Source organism: Olea europaea, chromosome 2, assembly GCF_002742605.1.
Source record: "Olea europaea var. sylvestris chromosome 2, O_europaea_v1, whole genome shotgun sequence".
NCBI classification, from domain to species: domain Eukaryota; kingdom Viridiplantae; phylum Streptophyta; class Magnoliopsida; order Lamiales; family Oleaceae; genus Olea; species Olea europaea.
Window position 1 is genome coordinate 3199761 of NC_036238.1, and position 27495 is coordinate 3227255.

General features: G+C 35.6%; 1 protein-coding gene across 1 annotated transcript; it reads right to left on the reverse strand.

The window, feature by feature from the left end:
• Positions 1 to 488: 488 nt before the first annotated feature.
• LOC111408849 (transportin MOS14) lies at positions 489 to 26960 on the reverse strand. Its single transcript, XM_023038662.1, has 24 exons — positions 26550 to 26960; positions 24336 to 24434; positions 23994 to 24215; positions 23770 to 23889; positions 23027 to 23110; positions 22875 to 22934; positions 21965 to 22093; positions 21726 to 21787; positions 20110 to 20166; positions 19865 to 19990; positions 14709 to 14847; positions 14474 to 14554; positions 14214 to 14327; positions 13940 to 14019; positions 13608 to 13743; positions 13101 to 13250; positions 7931 to 8016; positions 6086 to 6273; positions 5144 to 5236; positions 4463 to 4650; positions 4178 to 4289; positions 3806 to 3963; positions 2789 to 2905; positions 489 to 905 (listed from the first exon to the last, which is right to left on the reverse strand). The coding sequence occupies exons 1-24, from the start codon at positions 26763 to 26765 to the stop codon at positions 690 to 692; spliced, it is 3033 nt and encodes a 1010-aa protein (XP_022894430.1). The 5' UTR covers positions 26766 to 26960; the 3' UTR covers positions 489 to 689.
• Positions 26961 to 27495: the final 535 nt, after the last annotated feature.

Below are 27495 nucleotides of genomic sequence, written 5' to 3' on the forward strand. Positions count from 1 at the left end.
TTCAGGAGGCCTCAAATAAAAATGTTTCTAGCCCAAAACTGGACTCGAGACCAATACAAAACCCACCTAAATTCTCAAAATAATCTAGTTTATAGGGTTAAATATATGGTGAGAAGCTGATTCGTGTGGGTGTTCACATAAGAAGCAAATTGGTAGAAAAAATTACAAGTAATCGGTTCTTGTCCCTCAATATCTATCAGTATCACGTCTTGTATATTATTTTCAAGATTGTAGTTCTCCCTGTTGTTCATTCAATAGAGAATGACCCTAATTAGTAATAATTTGTGGGTTCCTCTTCAGCATTAACAGCCGGATCGAAGGAAGGCAATGCTAACCTGCTTTCACCTTCTATTTAAGAAGGAAAAAAATGTTTTTCGAATACGATTTCTTTCTCAGTTAAATTCTTAACTTCGCGACAAGTTAAAATTAGACCTCCGGTCGGCAAAATTGGGATTACACATAAAATATGGGGGTTGGGGGGGGGGGGGGGGGGTGGGGGGGGGGGGGGAGCGTACTGTACAAAAATCTCAGACCGCCACTAATCTCTGTTGAAGGTCTCGCGACATGCCTCAACATTTTGCCATGCTCAGGCACAGCATCTTCACCTCTAGATAAGAGTCTTCAAATTCATAGCCTCAAGTGAATTGCAATGAATCAGTGTTTGACTGAGGAAAATATATCATATCATGTCACTTTGGGCCATTGCGATGATTGTCGGCAAATTCTCTAATTAATTGCTTCAAAACCCGTCCCCCTTTTCCTTGCATATGCCCGTGATTGTTTCCCCCTCCAGATTGTCTGCTCTCGAGATAATCTGAAGCCGCAGCAACAAGAGCATTCAGCCAAACAGGCACTAGAGATTCAGCTTCTCCCTGTTTTAGGTACTCAGCAGGCAGCATTTTCACCTGAAATAAATTACCTCAAGCTTTCAATCTTAAAGAAAGGGTAAATTCCAAACATGAATGAGTGAGAAATATTTCAAATTGTCTTAGAACATGTCAAAAGTAAGTAGTCAAAAGCTGTTCAGGTAAAGGACCTGCTGCTTGATTACCAACAACAGCATAAGACCACTGGGAAGGACCAATTCAAGTTTTGCTGACATCTATGTAGTATGAGCACCCCTTCTAATGCAGTGTGTCATATCCGATGCCTAACTTCTTGGACACTCCAAGGCATGTCTTGATAAGCCAGATTTAGTATCCTATAATTTATATGTTTTCCAAGTTTTCGACACTCAAATTGATACTTTACAGACTCTACTCGAAGTTGTGTCCTACATTGCATGTGCTTCCTATATTTAAACCCAAGTGCCGACTTTGTCTTAGTGTCCTACCTTTTTTAAACATTGCGTGTCCGTGTGTTGTGTGTCCGTGCTTCTTAGGCTGCCATTATACATGCATGGTTCATACCATATGCATATTTCATAAGAAAAAGGCAAAAATACATTATTGACTGCTGAGTTACAAACATTGTAAATGCACAAAACAAGTGACTGAATAAGATTATAATGCAATTCAAGGTCCCACAAACCAGTTTGGTTTTATGTTACATAATCTACCGTAGAAGCTATTTTACCACTTTAGAGATTGACTAAAAATAACAGAGAAAAAATTAATGATTTGTATGGATTTGGCGAAAAATATACTATAGAGAGCCCAATGAAAGTTTATGTTGGTGCTAGAACAATAATTTTTTAAGATTTGTATGATGCAATTATAAGAACAGCAAGCTGTAGTAGCAAAAACTTCCTATTCCTAAGAGCTGTATCGAAGCACTACCCTGGATCCTTACTTTTTGATTTAATCATGGATGCACTCAGGGGACATCCAAGATGAAGTCCCCTGCACATGTTATGATGATATAATTTTAGTTGATGAGATAAGATAACAAATTCAAGTTAAAACTTTGTACAAACACATTGAAATCATAAGGATCTATGTTTTACAGATGAAATGCATATTGTCCTGAAGTGAATTTAGGTAGGTAGGTTTGATTATAATTTATTAAGAAGAAACGAGAAATAAAGATGATATAAATGTATATAAATAAAGTAGGTCGGGAAGAGTGGAAAAGTACTCAAGGATTCCATGGAATAGAAAGAAGTTCTAAGTAAAGATCATTCAATCAACAATCTTATGGTACCGAGTGTCCACCTGTTAACGAACAAAATCCACATAAAAAGAGTGCATTGGGCAGGGAGGGAGTGCTGGAATATCATTTTGTCATAAACTACTAGGAATGATTTCACTCGAGTAAAAAGCTTGGAAAAGATCTAAAACGTGAGTATAGCTGGTTTTGCAGCAAAACATTTGGGAAGGCACTTGTAAAAGTAAACCTAACACCTCTAGTGAATATCGACAAGGAAACAGACTTTCACTTACTTGGAGGCTCAAGTAGCACAAATGGCGAGAAGAGCCTTACAGTCAGGAGACGAGCTAAACCCAAATTGAAGTTTGTTCCTTGAAAAATTAATTTTAGTCTATAGTAACTCATGTATAAACACGTTCCAAGTTCAGAGAGAGATAAACTGGAAGTCACTAATCCAGGTAGGTCTGTTCTTTGTTGGTGGAGAGAATTTTCTTTGTTTTCTAGCCAGGGGGAGAGATTGTGGGAATCAAACTGCAGTTTGAGCTCCTTCAGAAGAAAAATCACTTGGAGAGGAACGACCTTAGGGTGAATTTAAACCTTTTCTTAAAGAAGTAATATGTAAGATCAAAGCAATTTCACACACTAGACAACTCACATCAAGAAAATGNGAGGAGGGAAGAGAGAGGGGCGGGATAGAGACCGCAGAATATAGCCATCCATGTAAAAGTTCCCAGCAAAGAATAGCCTTCCGAGTTGTTCTTTCACTTAAACTGCACATTGCAGCCAATTGTTGGAGTATTGTTGCGGATTTATGTACCTGCACAAAATGGCAAATTATATTCTGTCCCTTTATCTTTTTCAGTCGGAACCAAAACGAGGAAAAAAAATAACAATTCTACAGCTTTTATTGAATGTAAAATTTCATCATACAACGATGGCATTGCCAACTCGGTACTTGAATGACCTGAAAATTAATTTTGAATTATACTCCTATGGACGATAAATCATTAGAGCTGCATTAGTAGAGCAATCAAATGTATTCGAATCACGGATCATTTATGTGGCAGTTCTTTCTTCATTCAGTGTGAACCAAGAATTTGGCCTGAATAATAAAAAGCATGTTTTATTTTTCCAAGATGAACAGTCAAAATTCTACTTATTTAGACGAGTAGTTGTCCAGCATTCCATTTCGAGACACCTTCCGTGCAAAAAAGGTACATGGCTACCAATAAATCTAAGTTTAACCAGAATCATCATTAAAGAATGAAAATGCCAAGACACCTCACATGCAAAAAAAACCATATGGGTACCCAGCCAGCTGTCTATTATAAAAAATGCATCTCGGGATCGAGCACTTGTTTAACAATTCCAAGGTAAAGACGTGAAAGAACAATAATCAACTTTATGCAAGAGAAAATGCCATTCTCTCGACCATACCTTGAACATATACATCTAACATGTCACATAATATACGTATGTACAAAGCAATCTAGGATATTTTAATTCAAAGATTTCCAGATTTATTTTTAATAAGATCCCGTTCATATTTTTATAAGCTAGCTACTGCTAAAGCAATTTGGGATGGCACGTAAAATCTATAAACATCTGTCACCCAGGCCAGAGTTGGATGTTCAACAAAACAAAGGCACAAGGCCTTACTAAATCTACTTCCTCTCTATAAACCTAAACTTCAGAAATTTAAGGATCTAGACTTTACCCTTGACATTGCAGAAACACCAAGCAGGGCATACACCAGATTCGATACAAGACCCTCACCACTATGAGATATAACCCTTGTCACCATATCTTGCACAGATCCTTCAGATATACATGTCATAGATTCCACCAAAGAAGCAAGTCCTACATCCAAGAAGCCTGGAAAGGTAAAATAAAAAATACGAATTTATCAAAACTCTATCATGGTTACAAAATGGTTTATTCAGTTGCAGATAAGGATGAATGGAATGCGGATCAATAACATGCCACATGTTCGTGTTATAGAGTGATCGAGACTGGAAATTGAGGATTAATTCAACCAAAATGTTATACAACAAGTGAAATAAAATATGTTTTATTCTACAAGGCTTACATGACAAATATGACATTGCTGCAAGTGCCGCACCACGGTGCATCGCTGTAGAACATATTGCAGCCTTTTGCAAGGACACTTTGAAAAGGGAACCAGAAGACGCTAATACATCCTGAAATATATATGAAAGTTTCAACAGTACATACACTAAAACGGACTATCAGATAAGTTTGAGGAGATTAGGAGTCAAACTTCTGGAAATGTATTAATCAGCTCATACAATTTTTTTCATGAACACAAGCAATCAGAAATTTAAACATACAGAGAACAAAATGGAGACACCACCTTTGAACAGCTGCGCACATATGAAGATGCAAAATTTGTGTATGCCTCGACCAAGTCAGGCTCTTGATCACATATATATGAAGAAGTAATAGCCAATACTGATGGTGCACAAGTAAATCGTTCAAAAGTACTGATGAATAGAGATCCATATTCCTCCTTACTGCCAAATTCTTCAACAACAATGGATGCTGGAAAAAGTAATGGCAACAAGAAGAATGAAAAGCTAGAAAGGGGAAAGCAGAAAAAGAAGAAACCAACAAATAAATTGTTCAATTGAGATGCACGACAACAATACCCTACAATATAGAGTCCACACCTTGCATAAGCCACGACTATTGAACAGTTAAGGCAATGGGAAAAATTATTAAAAAAAAAAAAAAGGTGTTACGAAAAGAGAAAAACACGGTCAGCTCCACTTTCTAAAGTACTGCTACATGTGGTGATAAACTCAAAAATAAGTTAGTTTGCTAAAGTGGTGATTTGAGTAAGAACAAGCACTCATTTATGTACAGAACAAGAAAAGACTTTTTAGTGCCACAAGGTCATAAAGAAGAGATGTGTGGGATAAGCTGGCAAGAGTCCGCCATACAAGAGACAGAAAAAAGGGTCAAGGTTCATCACATCTCTCCCTCCCTCCCCCGATTTTACTAATGAATACCAAGAGTACTATTAATGTTTCACCTGTTTTTATGTAGCATTCATGACTAGGGAATGCTGCAAAGTTTGTTGAGATACAATCAAGCACTTTTGGCAAGAGTGTTGTAAAATCCTGACCTGAAATTCAACCAACTCAAATTTAGTGAGATTGGATAATAAATTTCACCTTTATTTCAAATCAGTCATAACTTATACTCAACAAACTATGTACAAAACCAGAATGTGTTGCCACAAAAGCATCTAATAATAGATTACAAATATCCTCACTTATTCTCCGGGCTGCATAAATTGGTCAATATTTATTTGCACCAACCATTTCCCTACCCTTCCAATAAGGTCCTTACTATCGTAGTAACATAACATTCTTCTATCCAAAGGAAACCTTGAGAACAGAAATTTCAGGAATTACGCAAAGATTAGAAAGTTTCTTAAAAATTCAACATTCATAGAATTTATTAGGAAGTTACTAATAACAGATTGCAATATCCTCACTTATATTTTCATTAAAAGAAATAAGAAATTTATGAGGGAAATAGAGCCCTACAAGTCACAAGACCCCATTACAGTTCCAAAAACAAATAAGATTTCCAATTGATGGATACCTTTTGAGCACTATCAAGTGTAAAGAAAAAAGAAGCATTACAGTGAAAGCATTCCATTCGATGCAGAATTTCTTATGGGCCTATAAACGCTCGTAATCCTTTTGTTTTGAAAAAAACTTGATCACCATGAATAATTGGTACTCTTGCGCTGCATTTGCCAACAATTGTGAGGAACAAAGCTCTCTTCTTTTCCTTTTTCTTTTATTTTGGAAGCACTATATTCGATACGTGTTCCTAATAGTTATGTAACACGAAAATGGTGTATGAGCAGTGTGCATCAAACCTCGTGTCTTTATGGATTCCGTTGGCACTGTATAAATAATATATGACCTATCAAACATACAAATAAATGGAAATTAAAAACCTGATGACTGAATTCCGTGTGAGAGAGCCCTGCAAGCAGCTGCAGACAAAATTGCATTTTCAATATGCTCCGATCGAAAAAGTTTCTCAAGCATTGGCCAAAATATCCCTAGTAAAGCAAGGGCAGAATCATCTGAAGCCATAACAGGAGATAAATCTGTTGCAAGATGAATGAATATGGTTCCAATCCTGTAATAAACCAGCTAGAGAATGAGCAGGAAGCCCATTATCTATGATGCATTTATGAAACGAATATAACATAAAGCTAAGCAAACAAAGGCTATGGGAAAGCTCAATATGAAAGCACAATGGACAATGACAAAGAAAGACAGTTGTAAATTTTCTATTTGCTGACCCTAGAGGGTATTATTCTGCTCCAGTCCTAATCTTTGCTGTTTTTTGCATCCTGTGACTAAATAATTCTCAAATGACGTCCCATTCTCTGATTGAACTCAAGCAACATGAAACAAAAGCTAGACTTAACCAAGAAATTTATTGGGAAAGTTTAGCTTGTTATACAGTACTCAAATTAAAAGGTTCAGCATCAGATTTGAGGCCAAACGGATAAACATATAATGTTCATGCCGGTACAAAAACGTAGATTGTATAAAAAGGGGAAGTGCCTTCCAGATATCAAAACTAGAAGAAGCAATGTATACAGAACCTAACTCATGATTTTTCAAGGAGTACCTAGTCTTCAGAGTAACCTTGAAGTTGACCAGTCTAACATTTTCTAGTCCTGACTCTAGTTCCAGTTCAGAAGTTCTTCAGGTATTCTGCCCTTCCTCCTTTACCTGTAATCTCTACCCTTATTCTGTTATAGGCTACATTAAGATATAAACCAATCATTCTTTCTCTACTTATAAAATAAAAATAAATAAATAAATAAAAATCGTTCTTTCTCTATTTTTACGACCTAATAATTCAAATTCTCGAAAAACAACTTTGTTACTGTTCAAAGCCCATGGAATGAAACAGTTTTGGCTCCTCAACTTACTATAACCCTCAAACCAATTTCTCAAACGTTTGGGCAATTAAATTGACAAAGAACTCAGTGCTATAAATTCCACTTTCAATGAGTGGACAATTCCCAAGAAACACTGTGTACTCATACACACAACCGTACACAACCTACTGTATATAACATTCATATTATACCCAAGTTGAAATAATAGTAGTTAGCATGTATTACAAAATATTTGCTAATATAAGTTCTCAAGGTTATTCAAAAGCATAATTTAAGCAAACAGATAACAAGAATATATCTTCAGCAGAAAAGAAGAGTACTAATAGAATGTAAGAAGAGCACTAATAGAATGTACTCCTTCCATACCTTTATTATTGCTGAATTATCACTAAAAAATTATCAAAATAGTCAAAAATAAGTTTAACTCACTTTCCATAGATAACCACAAACACAAGCCAAAAAAATAAGATAAAAGCAATCATTGTTTTTTAAATGATTGTGATTTTGAAATACAGGAAAATAGATAAGATAGAATTCAAATGCCAATGTCAATGTACTATGCATAAAAGACTTGATTTTCCAAATTCATGCTAATATCATAGGCCATAAGTAATATATACAAGTTCACCTTCAATATTTCATCTGTAAAGATTTTTCTTTTTCCCTTTTTCCCCCCTTTTTTGGTATCTGGTGATGAATGAGACACGTTATATTCTCCCATATTTTATGTAAAATAGAGAGGCATGGTCTATACAGTATTGATTCAAAACCAAGGTAATATCAGAAAAGCAATAAAAAGGTAAATCTTAAGTGCTCACATCAAAGGGAGAAGTATAAATGCTTGACAAATGAAAATTCATAGAAACAACAAGATTAAACCTATATAGCCCTCTTGTTGCAGAGTTCATCAGTAGAGTATAAGTAGACGGATGTTGCCTCAAATAATGTCCATAATCTTCTTCAATCTGAAACAAGAAGAATCAATTGAAAAGTTAATACAAGCCTCAAGGAGAGCGAAAGTTAGTGCACTTGACGTCAGAACTCCACCATCAAATTCGGCTCATCAAAAAATTCTGGACTTCAGCAAGATAGTAGCTGTGTCACGCCGTGTATGAAATAGGCTCTTGCAATTATTTGAGGAACTGGAGGCTAATAGGGGACGGGATGTGTACACCAGTTGGCAAGACAAGAAAGGGTGATTGTGAGCTTAAGTGGCTTGAATGTTCGGTTGATTATGACGTCAAGGGTGGCAAGTCAAGGAGAGGACGGATGGGAAGGGATCACAAAACGTTAAGATGATTTCAAAAAATAATTAGTTGGAACATGAAAGGGCTTAATGAAGCTGGGAAAATTTTAGTGGTTCGAAATCTATTAAGGGGGACGGGGACTGACCTTGCATGTTTACAAAAAATGTTGAAGGTTGTTTCGAGGGCTGTAGTGAGTGGCCTATTGGGGGACAGCATTTTAGGTATTAGTTTACGGGGTCATCGGGGCTTGAGGAGGTGTGCTAGTCGTGAGACACTATTAATTTTTGATATGGAGGAGGTTAGTGAATAGCTATTTTCTTTATCGCTTTTGTTTAGAAATATTAGGGATAGTTTCCATTGGACGTTTATAGGAGTTTATAGGTCTAATGTTGATCAGAGTAGAGGTGGATTGTGAGATAAGTTGGCTTGAATGATGGCTTGGTGGAACCTCCGGGAAGATTTTAATGTGGTTCGAATTCCTACTGAGATGTCTACTGGTGGGAAATCAATAGAGGCTATGGAGGACTTTTCGAATTTATCAAGGAGAATATGTGGGAGGATCTGCCTATGATTAGGGAGGTTTTACTTGGTCATCTAATAGGTACCAACTTGTCCTATCCTGAATATATTGGTTTTTGGTATGTGGGGAGTGTAAGGCTAAGTACCCAGAGATCACTCAGAGGAGATTAAGGAGGGTGTATTCAGATTATTTCCCTTTTTCATTATTCAGAAATGCGAAGTGGAGTGGAAGGCATTTTAGTTTTAAGAAGATGTAGCTAAAAGTAGAAGGTTTTAGGAAGCGAGTAGGACTTGGTGGGGATCCTATAACTTCAAGGGGTCTCCCTAGTTATGTGCTGGATCGAGAATTGAAGGCCTTAAAAAGGGATCTAAAGTGGTGGAATGAGGAAATAGTGGGAGATGTTAACTATCACAAAAATCAACATCTTTCAGATATAGAAAAGTTGGATAGGCGGAGCGTCGATTGGTAAGTAATGAGAGGTTAAGACATGGAGATTAAGGGGAGAGACAAAGAGGTTTGTAGAGCTAGAGGAGACTGCTTGGCGTCAGAAATCTAGGGTCAAGTCATTAAAAGAGGGAGACCAATGTACTCAATCTTTCCACAGGGTCGTTAATTCCAACAAGCGCAACAATTATATCACTATGTTGAAGGTATATGAGGTTAGTTATGAAGAACCACTTTATCAAGAGCAGTTTGATTGGAAGACTAGAGTTAGAGGGGCTAGATTTTTCTACTATTATTCAGGAAGATGCCAATTAGAGAGACAATTTGGGGAGGATGAAATTAGGAAGGGTGTTTAGCATGAATGACGACAAGGCTCCAAGACCAGACGGGTTCTCTTTCTCATTGTATAAGGCTTGGTGCAATCGATATTGTAGATGTCCTTACTTATTTCTTCCAATGTGGTAGGTTCTTGAAAAGCTCCAATGCTACATTTATTGTGCTGATTCCTCAGAAATCGGGAGCAACAGATATTAAGCCCCTGTTTGATCCCCATTAAATTAAATTACATTACATTCCATTTTTCTCTCATATTTTCAACCACACAATCTTCCATAAAATAATATTACACGTAAATCGAAAACTTTTCTTTCTTTTTCAATCACTTATTTTTCTAAAAAATATTATTCCCCCAATTTTCATTTTCAGGTAATGGGCATCAAACAGGGGCTAAGTATTTTAGCACTATTAGTTTAGTGAGTGGAGTGCACAAAATTATTGCGAAGATTTTGGCAAATAAATTAAAGTAGGTGTTAGAAAAAGTGATATCTAAGTTTCAAAATGCTTTTATCAAAGGGAGCCATATTTTGGATTCTATACTTAATAGTAAATGAATGCATCGACTCAAGACTATGCCTAGGAGTTCCAGAAATGTTATGTAAGCTCTATATTCAGAATGCTTTCATCACATAAACTGGGGATTACTTTTGTATATGCTTAGGTGCTGTCGCTTCGAAGATAAGTGGTGCCAGTGGATTCAATTTTATCTCTACAGTTTCTTTCTTAGTTATGGTGAACGGCACTCCTGAGGGTTCTTTTTGAAGTAGTAGAGGATTGAGACAAAGGGGATCCTTTGTCATTCCCTTTGTCTCCATTGCTATTTGTTATTGTAATGAAGATTTTCAGTAGGATGCTTAAGAAGACTGTGGAGGAAAGTTTGTTAAAGGGCTTTATGATTGTTCAGTAGCAAATATCTCATTTGTTATTTGCAGATGATACGCTGATCTTATGTGATGCAAATACTGAGCAATTCAGGAACCTGCGTCATTTGTTTCTGTGATTTGAAGTTGTATTTGGATTGAAGATAAATCTAGAAAAATCCGAGGCTATCACAGTGAGAGATGATGATAACGTGGGAGAGTCGGTTGCTATATTGTGTTGCAAAGTTGTGCAACTACCTATAACATATCTTGGGCTTCCTTTAGAAGCACGATTTAAAAGCATACATATTTGGAACAGTATTGTGAAAAAAGTGGAAAGAAGGCTGGCGAATTGGAAGTATATGTAAAGGCAGGCCGTCTTACTCTCATAAAGTCCACTCTGTCGATTCTCCTTATTTCTCATTCTTATTTCCTATTCCTGCTGTAGTTGCAAAAAGATTAGAAAGGATTCAAAAAGAGTTTCCTTGGAAAGGATTAGGGAAGGAGAAGAAATTACATTTGGTTAATTGGGGTGCAGTTTGTTCTATCATAAGGTTGGGGAGTCTCGGACTGAGGAGTATTGTTTAATAATGTCTTGTTGGGTAAGTAGTTGTGGCAATTTGGAGTAGAGGGCAAAAGTCTTTTAGAGAAATTATATGGGCAAAATATGGTGTTACAAAGGAGATATGATGCTCGGTTGGGAGTCGTGGTTCTTATAGGGTGAATTTGTGGTCGCATATCCGACGAGTGTGGAGCAACTTTCAAAATAGTTTTGACTTTTGTGATGGTAAACGGTAATACGACCAGTTTTTGGGATGATTGTTGGTGTAGAGATCAACCACTAAGGGTGGGATTTCCTTCTTTATATCATACTGCGTTGGTGTCGTCTGCTATGGTGAATGGTGTCTTAGATATACATAATGGGAGTCTCAGTTGGAATATTATTCTTGGGTAGGGTTTGCAGGACTGGGAATTGGATAATTATGTGCTGCTTTTGACATCTTTGTATTAGATGCACATTGGGGCTGGAAAGAGTGATTATAGTAGGCGGAAGTTGACATGGGATAATATTTTCTCAGTCGGCATTTATTTTAGATCCTTATTGGGACCTATGAAGAGTTCATTCCCCTAGAAGGTGGTGTAAAAATGTATATTGCCTCCACAGGTGGCATTTTTACTATGGACGGTGGTCAGGAATAGGTATTAACAGTGAATAATCATTGAGTAAGGGTGTTTTTATGTTACAAAGTGGTGTTATGTGTAGGAGGGATGGTGAGACAATTGATCGCTTATTCTTACATTGTAATGCTGCTCATTTGCTACAATAAGATATTCTGGTATCTCGACACATGGATCAGGTGTTGCCGAGGCATATGGAAGGCTTGTTAAAGGCATTAAGATGAAATTTTTGTGATAAGGATAGCAAGCTCATATAGGACCTTATTCCGAGTTGCATCGTATGATGTATGTGGACAGAAAGAAATGGTACTGTTTTAATGATCAAATATGGAAAACTGAGCAGGTTAGAGAATTGTTTTATTTGACATTATATACTTAGTTTAATGCTGCGGCTACTAGTCATATAGATGGGTTGCCCAATTTCATGTTCCCTTCTGGTTTAAATTGATAATACACAAGGTGTATTATCCTTTAATAATTAATAAAACATTTGATTACCTTTATAAAAAAATAAAAAAAAGAGAGAGAGGTGGAGTGGGCATTCCTTATAATCTTTTCACATTTATTTTGCTTCAGTTTAAATATGTGGGCAACCATTTAGGGCCAAAAGAAAAGATTTAAGCCATTCAATGTGTTAACCCCCCATTATCCTAAATGACTTCCTATTCTAAGGGAAAACATCCCATTTACAATATCAAGAGGGTTTGAAAGAAGAGAACATGAGGGTATTTATGAGTTCATTTAGGAAGGTGAATGTTATTCTAGTAGATTTGGATTTCTGTGACTATACAAACAGGTAAAGGATCATTCAAACTAAAATAGATACAATTGAATATCTAAAAATTCTTAGTAAGGATACAATTAATCTTTCAGAGTCAGCTCCTTCACTGTCAAAATTCTTGGCTCCAGCACTTCAGGGATTCAGATCGCTTCATAATACATTATAGATATTTATATTGCTACTTTCACTCATCAAAACACATGCCCTGATTATAAATTGGCCATTACTTCAGGAACAGAAAAGGATCAGCTGGAAATTTTCAGCACATTCTGATCTCTCTTAAGACGGAATTAACATTCTAAAACAGTATTAAAAAATGGTAAATATTTATTAGAAGCTCCTAATTTTTGAAGAATGAAAGGTGTAAGGTCAATTACAAGTTCTTGGAGCCAGGTTGCTAAGGACTTGATGCATGCATGTCAAAGATCACACAATGGAAGGCAACTAAGAACTGAGAATAGAACAGTAAATTGCAGCTCCTTGCACTAAAATTACATGATATAATAATTACGAGAGATCCTGTCAATGCTTAGACTGAAAGAGAAAAGGCGATTGAAGTACAATGCAAATGAAATATAAAGATTATGTTTACTACTAAATGCAAATTGAACTAGTGCCAGCCTTTGTACATGTCCGGAAATAGAAAGTATGTTGATTTGATAGCATTATAGGAAAAGCTTACAAGTTTTCCGATAGCTTCATAAGAAGGAGACAGCAACCTAGCCAACAAATTATTCATCAGCTTCTTATCAGGGATGGAGCAAAATACTAGTGTGATGGCACTGACTACTTCATCCTCATCCTCCAAGGACAATTCCCTCTCTTCCAATCCCTAAAGACAATTTTGTCAATAAGTGTGCCCAACACATTTAGAATTCAAGAAATAATTGCTTTGCAAGCAAACAGTTTCCCCAAAATCAAGGGCTGGAAAATTATAACAAGTATTAACTCAGTTTTCAAATTCAGTGTTCATGAATGCTTTCTAAAGGTTCTCTCATGCATAGTCTGGCAATATATTCTTTGTATAAAGGTACACTTAAACTTCTGAGAGTGAACAGATTTCTTAAACTTACATTATCAATTAAACTCAATGAAGATTCATATGATTATAGATATTCGAAAAAACAAAAATAGACCCCAAAGAAATTGAACACATGAATTTAATTTACAGGCATCCATCATGACCAACCTCTCCGATCCAAATTAAGATTTCCAAATTGGAAGGTTCACACAACATTGCAGCAGCCTCTTCACATAATTTGCGAAATGCATAAGCACAAGCATTCGAACAAACAGGTTCTGATATCCCATTCGCAAGAAATAGTCTGAAAATAGCCAGTCAAATACCTTAATGACAAATGAAGGATAAGAAATGGAAAAGGAAGAGCAAGTGCTACAATTTACAATTCATTACTACAGTGCTCCGTGTAAACAGAATGATTTAATAGCAAATTCATTTCTCTAGTTCTTTTTACGGTAGGTGTAAAATGCAATCCTTTCTTCATATGCAAAAGCATTTACAGAAATGGTCTTGTGTTGCTTTGGGAAGCTGATATCCACTTGGCATAGGAACCCGTAACATCCGCAAGCGATTTGTATACCTAGAAGGAATAGAATTCAAAGGAAACTGCATTTAGAAAGTCACTGCATACTGTAACTTACATAAAGTTGCTCCTAGACTGAAGCAGCAGAGATATAGTCTTATTCTCTATTTATTTATTTTTAATTCGTCTTTCAGCTCACAAATAAAAAGAATCAAGACAGGAAAGAAAGCTAACATAGAAATGAGACTTACAAGGCACATAAAGCCCTTGCGGGCATCACAAGTCCTACTGGACAAAATTGTCACCAAATGCATAAGAACAGAGACATCAAAAGGCTGTCCTTCCTTAAGAACCACTTCAGCAACCTGAAACAAAGCCCGTATTTAATTTCTGTATGCACTGAAAATCTTCCAGTAAATGTGTGACACTGCACAATAATGCAGGCAAGGAAAAAAGGTACAAGATAAGCACTTTTTTTTTTTTTTTATTTGATATGGTTCACTGCACTCACTGCATTAAGCATGAATAATTTGGCTTCCACCTCTTTCCAAGGAATATGTATGCCAGAAGACGTCCAACTTCCAGCGAAGATCTGATATATGCATGAATGAGAAAACTTCCATTATGTACACTAACAAAATTCACTGTGCTTATTTTCTGTAAAGATGTCAAAATGCTCAAATTTCAAAAGTTAACAGATGAAATTATCTAAATGGATAAGAGTTGCACAATGAAATATACATCACCTTTTGAATAAATGAAGTAGATCGTATTAGCTGACATATATCGACCAAAATTTCCATCAAATTCATCCTAAATTGCACGAGGCTGTCAGGCAGGTCAACAGTTTTACTATCATCATTATATGTGGAATCATCAACCTGGCTGACACAAGATTCAATCTTATGAAAGAAAAAGGAAAGAGATGATGATTATGATAAATAAATAAGTAAACAAAAAGAGATCATAACACCAATTCTCAGAAGACCCGACCTGGGCAAAAGGTTCATGAAAACCTATTAACCATTTATAAAATTTCCCGCCCCTTAAGCCCCCGTTTGAATCTCATTCCATTACATTCTATCTCTCTCTCCTATTTTCAACCACACAATCTTTCATAAAATAATATTACATGTAAACCGAAAACTTTCCGTTCTTTTTCAACTACTCATTTTTAAAAAAAATACTATTCCCCCCATTTTCATTTGCAAAAAATGGGGGCTAAAACTTGTTCACACATATATGTAATATTCTAGGGGTGCCTTTGCTACGAGGTAATGAAAACTAGGACGGGGGCAATATTTGGCCCTTTTAAAAGTTAATAGGTACCTTGGTCATTAAACTAGATCAAATGCCTGAATACAGGAACCTCAAAAACATCCAAAGTGAGGGTTTTTCGGTTATTAATTGTGAGAAATGAGATTCAAAATGGAAAGTGGTTCTCAAAAGTCCCTACAATTTAATTCACCCTATATGCATAGCTAGCCATTAATCTATTTTAATTAGCTCTTCACAATGACATCAAAGAATGAAAGTCACAAGTTTGCATTGAACACTTAATTTAAAAGTGTAAGCTCTTAGAGAGGACCCCGTGCATTTTATTTGATTTTTAGCTTCAACATCCCCCCACATGTAAGTTAGGTTCGTATTTTCCATGAAAGCCTTACAATGTACACATGCTATAACAGATCGGCAGTGGTGAGACCTCAAATCAAACCTTTGAGTGCTCTGATACCATGTTAAACCATTTAATATAAAAGTTTAAGTTGTTAAAGAGAACAACGTCTATATCATTTAAATCTTATTTTCAACAGTTATTCTCATTGATCAAGAAATGTCCATTTAAGCTTTCTAGAAGCAAAGTGGGTGGGGAGGGGGGGGGGAGGGGAGCAAAACAGGTGCTAAGTACGATATCTCAATATAGAGGATAAAAAAATTGATCAATGAGAGAAACAAACGGCATTTAGGACCAAGTCTTTTTTGTCTTTGGTCTTTTAAGGGACACTCATAAAATTTCACTTTTCTGCAAAAATATAAAGATAATTCCGATAAACATTAATACAAGATTTAATACCTAGATTAGTGTATTATCAATATATGTTAGATCTGCATCTACTTACAGGATTAAAAACTTTGAGTTTGTGGTCAGCTGACATAAGCCAACCACTTTTGTAGTGAATGCTAAGCATAAAACAAAGGTGAAGCCAAAGGAGATGGAGCCAAAAACCATAGATAAGGCAATGGTCATTTCTCTATTTAAGAGAATAAGATCATCTCTTATTCATTTGACTGGTAACACTCATTACTTTCTTCCATCAATGGGGAGCAAGCTTTGAAAAGAGTGTTTTCGTCGACAAAAGAACCCATGAATTATTTTACTTTCAAGCGTGCTACCAAGTTGCACAGATCACGGAGATTTTGATAATCACAAAGAAGAATACGATATGACCATATTTATATGTGTTGTATTTTAAGGTAGTAATTACAGTTTACCTGAAATTGTATCATATTACGTGGTACGTTTGTAATATCCATCTATATAATGCAATGTGTCCCAAACGGGGAAAATCATTCAACCAAACTTTGACATTATTTCTCTTTCACATATCATCACTGATGTTCAGATCGCTGACATGTTGACTAAGGCAATGGCTCGACGTCATCAATCCCTTGTCAACAAATTGATGTTTCTTGATCATCCAGCATCAATGTGTGGAAGATGTCAATAAGATTGAGATTGAGATCACGGAGATTTTGATAATCACAATGAAGATTACGGTATTACCATATTTATATATGTGTTATATTTTAGGTAGTAATTACAATTTACCTAAAATTGTATCATATTACCATGTATGTTGGTAATATCCATCTACATAATGCAATGTATCCCGAACGGGGAAAATCATTCAGCCAAACTTTGACCATTTACAATGTCAATGTAGAGAATCCCTACCTAATTTCTCGTCACTTTTTTATTATTATTTTTTGTTTCGTTATTTTACATCAACCGAACGATTTTTAAAAGGCATTCATTTTTTTCTCCTTTGTTTCAATATTAAAGGTTCATAGGCTATTAAGCCCCTGTTTGATGGCCATTATTTGAAAATTCTTTTTTCTACATATTCACTCATTTTCAACTACATATTCACACAATAAAATATTCTGTATATAAATCTAAAATTTTTCCCTACTTTTTAACCATACATTCTCCCAAAAATCACTATTCAAAACATTGTTTTTCCCAAATAACGACTAGGGGCTAAGTTTTATTCAGTCAATTGAACATTCCATATACAGATTTAAACAGAATTAATATCTAGTTACTCATAGGGAAAAAAATTGTAACATAAAATCCACACTAAAACTTGTGTAAAGAGAGACTTGGTGAATTTTGTTCCCCCGATTTCATTCCCAATTTCAATAATACAAGGTCTTGGTTTTTGTAACTAAGAATTTGAATCCAATCAATTTTCTATTTCAGGTACCGAGGATGGAAAAATATTTAGTTGATTAAAACCCTACAGAAAATTAAGCAATTTTTCCAAAAGTCCAAAGGAAAAATGAAATTTCTCAAAATGGCAAAGATGGGTCAGGCAACTAGTACCCTAGCCACCAGTTCCCACAAAGAGCATATGATGATGCAAAAAGAAGTTGGAACAAAAAGGTTAAAATAGGACACATGGAATTTAATAGGATTTTTATTATATTTTCTTTTTCTTTTTCTTTTCCATCTATTGATATGATAGTACTATTACATATATGATTGATCAATATTGTGGAAAATAATATATATATTATTAGTTTCTTATTTAGTTGTAAAGTAATGTAAATCCTAGGAATTCTAATTCATGACTTTGTGGTAGTAGTCAGAGTATGATTCCTGATTCTTTAGGAATATTTTATCAATTTCCTTTTTAGCTAGTTGATCTAGGTCTGTATCTAGCCTATAAAGGCCTCTGTTTTCTGACTGAATACAAAAAGGAAAAGCATTATTCTCATTTTACCACATAGTATCAAAGCCCTAAGGCTTAGAATTTTTTGGGAAGAATTGTTATTTTGACTACTCGGCCTTCATTGCTTGTAGTTTTGTGATCCTTGCCAACCTTTATTGGTGCCTTAATTGCCTAGAGATCATTTTTTTTTTTGGTTGGAAGATGTCGGAGATTGTAGAGACGGTTGCTACAACACAATTGGAGGAGATTGTTCGATTCCAACATGGGGAATATCCAAGCTGCATATAGGCTAGATGGAAAAAAATTACTTTAAATGGTCTCAACTTGTTCGCACTGTGCTAAAAGGAAAAGAGAAGATCAACTACCTCACGAGTATTGGGACGAAACTAGGAGATCCTCATTTTGAAGCTTGGGATGAAGAGGATTCCATGATTATGGCATGGCTCTAGAATTCTATGACTCTTGAGATTAGTGACACATGTATTTCCTAGGTCTTGAGGTGCTTTCAACTCCAACAGGGCCTTACCTGCATCAACATAAGTATACAGAAGAGTTGATTACACTGGCTGGACTTCGGAATGGTCAATTTGTTGACACTCCTTTGGAGGTATATGTGAAGTACGCAAGGAAGAGGGTGATCTTCTTTCTGATCCCTCTTTATATCGTCAGTTAGTGGGCAGTTTGAATTATCTTACTATTACACAACCTGATATTTCTTTTGCGGTCTAGCAAGTTTGTCGATTCATGCATGCCCTACGATATTTTCACTTAGCCGCGATTCGTTGTATTATTAGATATTTGATTGGTACACCTAACAAGGGTATTTTCTTTCCAATCAACTCCTCTCTAAAGTTAATGGGTTATAGTGATGCCGATTGGACTGGATGTATGGACACTCGTCGCTCAATTATGGGTTGGTGTATGTTTCTTGGGAATGCGCTTATTTCATGGTGAAGTAAGAAGCAGGATCGCATTTCTAAATCTTTCACTAAATCTGAGTATCGAGCTATGTCATTTGCTTACTCTGAGATTGTCTGACTTCGAGGTCTTCTAACGGAACTTGGTTACCCTCAACTTGAACCTACTCCATTTCATGCCAACAATACTAGTGTCATTCAAATTGCTGCTAATCCTGTGTTTCATGAACAGACGAAGCACATTGAGGTGGATTGTCATTCCATACAAAAGGCTTATGATGATCGAATTATTTCTCTTCCACATGTCACCACTAATATTCAGATTGCTGATGTGTTTACTAAGGCCATGACGAGACAGCGGCATCAATTTTTGGAAAGCAAACATGTGTGTATGATTCTCTTACCTATAGCTTTATTTCTATATAATGAAAGCCATCCCGAACTGGAAGATCATTCAGCCAAAACTTTTACATAACCCACAACTAGCTACTCCAGCCCCTTCTACCAAGCATTACACCCATTGCCATGGCGCTATAAACACAACTAATGTTTGCTAGAAATTTCTTGATTAACTAGTATGTTTAAAAAAAATAAACAAACTGAAAAGATGAAGAAATCTGCTTAGGTGGCTACCACTTAAGCCTTATTGTCCTCTACTGCTTATGCCTCAAGTAACCACTCATGCAAGACCATCTAACCAAGAAGACAATTGAAGCTAGTAAAGACGGGAGGCCTTTACTACTAGGAGTTGCAATCAGAGTTAAAACAACGATTTTTTAGAAGTGGGTCGTTCTATAAATATATATCCATCAAAGTAGGACATGTTCAATACGCCAAACTTGGGATGGGTGGGTGGGAGTTGGAACAGAAAAGTTAAGACTATGAATTATGAAAATATTTCCATATAGCTTATGTCTAGTTTAGTTAGGAATTAATATTTCCTTTTAGTAATAGAATTTTATTATTTTTCCTTTTCTTTTTCTATTGATAAAATTGTACTCTGATATATAGGACTGATTATCATTGAGCCTAAATTCTAAATAAATAAAAAGAGCATCAAGCAATGCAAAGAAAACAGGAAAAAGTCGTTCTAAATTTTTCCTATTTTCTGCATTATCCACTTCAAGTCCAAGAATGTAGCTTGCAAGAGTACACCTAGAAAATGAAACAAGTTCAAGGCACTAAATAAAAACACATGAAAGTGCATATTCCTAGAAGGGCAACATTATGATCAAGGTGATTATTATATAGCACCACAAAAACATCAAAGGTACCAAAACTGCAAAGTTGAGTCTGCGATCTCCCAGTCACCACTCGGAAATGCCACACAACTGCTAACATACAAAATAACACGTGTTAAATGAAGTAGTTCCACTAAGTACTTTCAAGATTTTTCTTGCTGATAAGCTTTGTAAATAAAGCATGTTCATCCTGAAGAATTAAATGATATGGTACAATAGGGGCACAACTCATTCACACAGAAAAACTATGATGTTCACAAAATATTAGACAATCTAAAAACAGATATTAATCAAGACACATTCAGTTTTGGCATGATTTATACAAGAAAAATGTAAACGCATCTAGAGGACATTATGTAGATTGCAATTAACAAGTAAAACATATTGGAAGATCAAAGCCCATCAAGTGGATGTTTAATGAACCAATCCCATCATCCTTTAGAGATCTTTCAACTTTGATGGCTGGACCACATTTACGACCAAAGCTGTAAGAAGTAAAGGAAATAACGATCGGCTTCTCTAGACTGGTTCTAGTTTAGCCAAGCACATATAGCCATACAGTGCTATAAAGGAGAGGGTCAAGAACAATTTCTAGACATGAACAAGAGAAGACGACCTACTGGATGTTGAGAACCCATTCAACCAATAGAAGCCAACCTATTGATTATTGAGAACCCATTCAACCAATAAAAAATCCATTACAAGAGTCCCAGTAATAGACACCCAAAAATTCATTAACAGCTTACTATTTTTTTTTTAGCTATGAATGAAACCCAAAAAAGTTAAATAAAAATCATTTTCCCATCCCATTTCTTGTCTACAAAAGATGTTCCATTTCAACTTCAATTGTCATCTTTCCCTCATTCCAAATCATTCAAGCTTATAAATGAAATGTTTTAATCAATACACTCTGGATGTGACAGAAATATATATCACTAAAAGTGGAGAAAAGCTCCGACAAATTGCTTCCATGCCATTTTGCCAATACCTTCATTGTGCATGTGTCCACTCTAAAATGCAAATTGCTGATTGTGTTTTCTTCCACCCACTCCCATGACGACCTGAGTTCATTTATTGTTTCCTATCTTGTCACTAAATAATTATTTTTCCTGGAAGCTACTAAATGAACAAATTACATCAACGAAAAGCTTTAGAGCTATTGGATTTTATGCGCAATATTAAAGAGATGAAAACGAAAATCAACACAAGAATTTTACGTGGTTCAGCGATGTGCCTACATCCACGAGAGCGAAACAGAGATTTCTTTATTCAGTTGGTAAAAATAGGGTTACAACATATTATTTATACTAACTCTAGCTTGGGCTCATATAAGACTTTAAGGTCCGTACAGAAAATACCCCTGTACCGTACCGCAAGGGCGTTGTCCCCGCACCCCCAACCCATTCAGCGTCCCTAATAATCAAACAGTGAATTAAACCCGCGCAAAGCCGATACCGTCGCTCCGTTCCTCACTCCACTCAGCGCCGACATCGGCCCATTTGATCTAAGACCTGTATTCCACTCTATATGAGCCACATGCACAACAAGAGCATATGCAAAGCTTCTTTTGGAATAAGTGTACCACGAAGATTGTGCAATATATCCTCTCGAGAGAACTTATGTTTGGAAAAGAAGGCAAGAAATCTGACCTCAAGAGGGCATCTGCCAGCGCAAGTGCTTCAGAACTTGCTTTGACAATCAAAGATGGCGCCTAACAAACATATAAAGGAAATAATGAACAACAATGCTATAATTATATATCATCATTTTCTGGCATGAATATGGAATGATTTTCTTCAAGGTGGGAATTAGAAAGCTTTAAACAATATCAAAATGATATCTGGAAAAAGTTAATGAACTGAATGCATAATATATATTAGACACTAACAGCTTGACCAATTTCTGACATCAGACAAGCAAGACCTCCTATTGGTTTTTCATCCCTACTGTTAAGAGCAGGAATAAGAATTGCTTCCTTGAGAAATCCAACTCTACATAGCAAAACCTGTGGTAGTCCCTGCCAGAGAAAAGGTCAAATTACAATAAATCGTGATTAGAAGATACTAAAATTGGGAATCTCCTCCTATGTCTATATGAACAAAGCAATATCAAAGCTTTCCCACTTCTGTGTCCTAGTTAAGAGTTAATAGTTTACGAAAAAAATGTATCACCCAATAATTGTGCATTCATTATGTTCAAGCTTTTCAATTGATTCTGTTTGAATTCCCACTCCAACTGGATCTTATACTATACTCTAATAAAGAAAGACTAATTCTCCCAAACTCAAATGCAAGTCACGATTTAACATTAGTTGATAACAAGGGGTGTGAGGTCGTTTGGGGATTAGATTGTCATTATTCGCTTTCATTGTTGCTGTAAGCTGTCCCCCCTACCTCTTCTTAGGTCATTCATTAATGACTTGAGCCTTGCCACGATGGTTGCTGGTACTGGAAGAGAATTTTCTTCTTGAGTACATAGAATAATAGAGATGGACTGGTAATTTTACATATTCATTTTGACCTAGGACAGGATCTTGAAAGATTTATGATGTGGAAGCATAGAGTTGCAGCGCTGCTATAGTGTTGTAGCTTGTGGCCATCATTTGTATTCAAGGAATTTTAATGTAGTAGCTAGCCCCTAGTCAGGTGTCACTTATGATAATTAACTGGATCAGTTTAAGATCATGTTGTATCATGTCTATAAAGCATCATACTGACATTTGATATTTAATCTTACTACAAATTTTTTATTATGTCAAAAAATTATGCAAATGAAAGAACCTAAAGATAAAATTATACCTCATGTCGACTCACGAGTTCAACAAGAACTTCAACAGCCAGATCAAATGAAGACGAAACCTATTTGCCAGTAAAGAAGGCATGAATAACCATGTTATGCATAACATTTTCAAAAGACCTTCAATAACATCATGTCTAGAAAGATGCGTTACCTGCAAGGAATTGAAAACAAAATTAAGAACTGGATGAGCTGGCAATGAGCTTAAAGGGATCTCCGAAAAGCACCCAGCTCGAACCTGAAAGCAATAAGATCAGCTCTACAGGAAAATGGAGATTATTTAGTGCAAAATATGCATGAATACATAGTACATGGTGAAGTATGTTTTATTGAACTAATCAAAAATCATGTATTTAAACTAGAGATCAATATAAGGATTACCTAGGGATACTTTCAATCTAACACGGAATAATTATTACTCCTTAGTGTGAAATTTAGAAGTAATGTTGTCTAAGGTGAATTATCCAATTAGAAATGTAAAATACTTCGCTGTCATTCCTTTTTTTCATTAGTTAATCTCGGAAAACAGATGTTGTCCAATTCAACATGATTTTCCTAGCTTAGAAAATAATGTAGGACAATGTAAGAAGTGATTACTGATGCTAGTATTCCCATTTTGCTGGGATTTTATTTCATTACTTAGATGGGAATTCTCTCTTTAAGGTTTTTTGTCTTCTTTTCTTTTTATGAAATTGTTTATATTCCTTACACTATAATGGCTAGAAGATTATTTTACATATATAAGAAGATGCTAGGCACACTTTCTAACCATCAAATTCAATACATTCAAGTTATTTGACTACAAATCTAATTTCAATAGAATTTTTTTTATTTAAGAAACTTCAAATTCCACTTCCGTCAGAAAGAAAAAACCTAAAATTTTTAATAAAATCTTACCCAACTTAACAAGCAACGCAATATCTTTCTGTTCCTGTCATGGTGTTCAGCACCACTGCCAAAGATCTTCTCATTTTGCTGCAGTATGAACTCAAGAACCATTGGAGTATATGCAAGAAGCTGCTATAGGAAAAGAATGTTTATATGAGAAAAGAACCCAAAGGCAATGTGTATGTGCCAGAGAAAATGAGAGATGAAATGCTTGCAGCAGAAAGTAGTGAAACCTCGCGCTCATACTCATAATGCCAAGCAATGCTTAAGCTGCAATCAGCATTCTGATCCTCGATAATCTCTGGCAAGACTGTGAGCATCTCTAGAACAGCAATGTCTCCATTATCCTGATTTTGTAAACTCTGAAGACTGTAGAATAGCTTCTCGATAGGTTTTCCATGCTCTACAGCATGAAGTATTAGTGTAGAGAGAGCAAGACAGATTTGTGTTAAGAGCTGCTTCGAAAATAAAGCAAATATTTCAGAAAAATTTACTTTATTGATTTACAATGACTTGGAAAGTGAGATTATCAGTTCAATACCAGCAAATCACATTTCAAGTCAAAAGTTGATCACCTGAGGAGGACCTGAAGTAAATCTTTTAGCAGCTAAAAGAAGAGCATTTAGCAGAGCATCTTTTGCTCCTAACTGCAAATTGCGTCCTTCATTTTGGATCTGTAAGGAGACAAAATAACATCATGCTTGCCACAAAGGAAGGTTTATATTTTCCCATACAAATGCATAGAACATAAAAAGGAACAAAAAATCAACACCAAAGTAAAAAGAATAAAGCAAAAATTGACCAAACAAGCTTCTCAACTGATGAAATATGCAAAATTTTCTAAATTTGTAGGGAGAAACCAGTCTAGTGAAGAGAAATTATACACAGTCAGAGCCAACTCAAGCAAGTAAAATAAGTTTTATGGCGTTATGGTTTATTTTAGTTAATTAATATTTATTCTCTATTCTTATTTTCACTTTTATTTTGAATGAGTCCAATAGTGTTAGTGGATTGTTAGACATATTTTCTCCTATTTGAGTCTCCAATTGTAGTATTCTATTTCTTATGAGAGATAGTGCGAGTCATCGAACAAGCTGTAGGTAAATTTATTTTTGTATTTAAGCACAATGATCAATGAAAATGGCATCATATTATTTTGTTGCAAACATAGCAGTTGTCTCATAGGTTTAATTCCTTGACAACCTAGCTATGGACGTCAAGATTCCCTCAAATGAGCCTATATCTTCTTCAAATTCTCTCAACGGAAGAACAATCTTAACAATTGGTATGATAGCTGGGAAATAAAGTAAGGAGCATATCCTAGCAATGAAGCAACAACTAGAGCTATAGAGAAAAAGGAGTCTTTTGTTATATAAAATTTTTAGAAAAATGAATGCAACGCAAAAGATGTTAGAAGCAAAACTCGGGTTGTTTTCAAGTCAACAACCAAAGGTGATGCTATTCACGCACATGTTCATACTGAAAAGAAGTGAAAATGGTTAGAAGTCGACCATGAGAATTTGTATCAACAACAAGCTCAGGCTAAAGCACTTATGCTGAATTGGTGTAAATGCAAGAGTTATTCATAAGAAAAGAACAACGACTGGCAACTAAGGAGCAGAAATTCGGTTTGGATTATGGCATATAGGTAGGAGACATTGCACCACCTATTCTACATGGTGTTTCCAAACTCCATTAGATATTTGATTGGGCAAAGAAGTCAAGAAAATGTTTACTGCTTTTCAATGATAAGGCTGGTGCGTCGCCATGCGTACGTAATAATTAGCACATGAGTAAAGCTCGTGGAACAGATCTATATGCTTTGATCTTTCAAGCTTGAGACCAATCTTGAGACGTTGTTCTTGTTCTTCCCCAAACAAAATAGATCTTGACAATGTTACTATCATTTACCAGATTTATGGAGTTACTGAATTCCCCTTCCACAGCATTTTCAGAAAAGACCCAAGCTTTATTTAAATTTAATAATCAATTGGAAGCAAAGAGAACAACACCATTGTTCTTAAATTTATCCTTGACATCAGGGAAGCTTTCATGGGGAGGGAATGTTAAAGTGCTTAGTCTTGTTTCTAGTTATGTTTCGAATAAGTTAAATAGTGTCATTGGGTTCTTAAACAAAATTTTCTCCAATATGAGTGTGCAATTCTAGTATCCTATTTCTTAGGAGAGAGAGTGTTGAGTCATGGAACAACAACTTTAGTTGTGGTTCTAATTCATATTTGTATTTAAGCACAATGATAAATGAAAAATGGCATCAAATTATTTTGTTACGAAGATAGTGTTTATCTTGGAAGTTTAGGTTCTTCGAAAACTTGGCTACGGAGGTCAAGATTCCCTCAAATGAGCCTACCACTTCTTTAGTTCCCTTATTAGAAACATGATCTAACATATAACAAGTTGTGTTAGGTGTTAGTTCCACCTCGACGGCAACTCTGAACATATTTTACTTTTTCTGGTTTTATCAATGCATCTTGAGAGCTGGGATTTTGAAATGAATAACATTGGTGAATTGTTTACTGACTCTTGTACATCAAAGCTCAAAGGACTAAATTATATTTCCCAAAAAAAAATGGAAGTTAATGCATTTCAAACCCTTAACATGTGAAGTTTATGGCCTTAAACCTTACTGTCCCTCACAATAGCACGGCCCTAAACCTCTGCTGCAGCACAAAAGTTTCGTATTGTTGACCCAAAAACCAATTAATCATGTTATTAAAACTAAAACCCTAAAGCCAAAATTTTCGAAAGTGACGAAATGAAAAAATGCTCACCTTTCGCTTCAGAATCTGAGCAGCAAAAAACTCAACTTCGTAACCAGAAACAAATGGCTCGTGATGGTCGAAGGTGAGGATAGACGTGGCAATGTCCCAAGCTGAATCGGTTTGCTGGAACTGAACCAGCCATTGATTTGCAGCAACGCGGTTACACGATTGGGTATCGTGATTCAGAACGTGGACTGCCTGAGCTAGCTTCATGTGTAGCTCCATGCGGACCAAAGGAATCAATCATTAATCAATTTTAAATGCGAAGAACCACCTGTATCTGGATCGCCTCTCTTGACACAACGACCATTGATCCGATGGTTAAGATAATCCCAAGTGTTGAATTCCCACAGGAAAGAATTTTGCCCTAGGAAGGGAATTTGGGGATATTGGTAAACATCCGGTCCGAAGCTTGCCAAAATTTTCATTTTAGTCACTAAATTTGCTTTATAACATTTTGATCGCTTGTGTGTAGTTATCGCCCTTGTTTGAGTCCATTTTTTAAATTATTTATTTTAAATTTATTTTCCATTATACATTTTTCAGTAAAATAACATTACACGCAAATACAAAAAAATTTCTTAATTTTTAACCATACATTTTTCATAAATCTACAATTCCAAAGTGCATTCTTTCATAAAAATGGATCTCAAACAATAGCATAATTATTAGTTTAGTCACTGAATTAAAGCATTGCAAAGCAATTGACCAAGCTTCAAGGCTTACCAATATTTATTTCCTGAAAAAAGGCAATTTATACATGATTTTATGAAACAAAATGTTGGGAAATGATTATATGGGCGGATTTTGGCATAATTTTAAGTGGGACTCATTTATTCATTTTGGAATATCAAAATTAATTCATGTTCTTCTTAGTGGGAACATCAAAATTATATATTTACTTGTCAAAAAAGATAATCGGGTAAATTAAATATTAAAGTTCAAAGTTGATCAA

What these genes read in the sequence shown, in the direction of transcription:
- LOC111408849 (XM_023038662.1), bottom strand. Translation starts at nt 26,765, where the DNA reads ATGGAGCTACACATGAAGCTAGCTCAGGCAGTCCACGTTCTGAATCAC. An exon ending in ACACGGAATTCAGTCATCAG is followed by an intron (nt 5,237 to 6,085) that starts GTTTTTAATTTC and finishes GTTGAATTTCAG; the next exon opens with GTCAGGATTTTACAACACTC. An exon ending in TGAATGCTACATAAAAACAG is followed by an intron (nt 4,651 to 5,143) that starts GTGAAACATTAA and finishes TACTTTTTCCAG; the next exon opens with CATCCATTGTTGTTGAAGAA.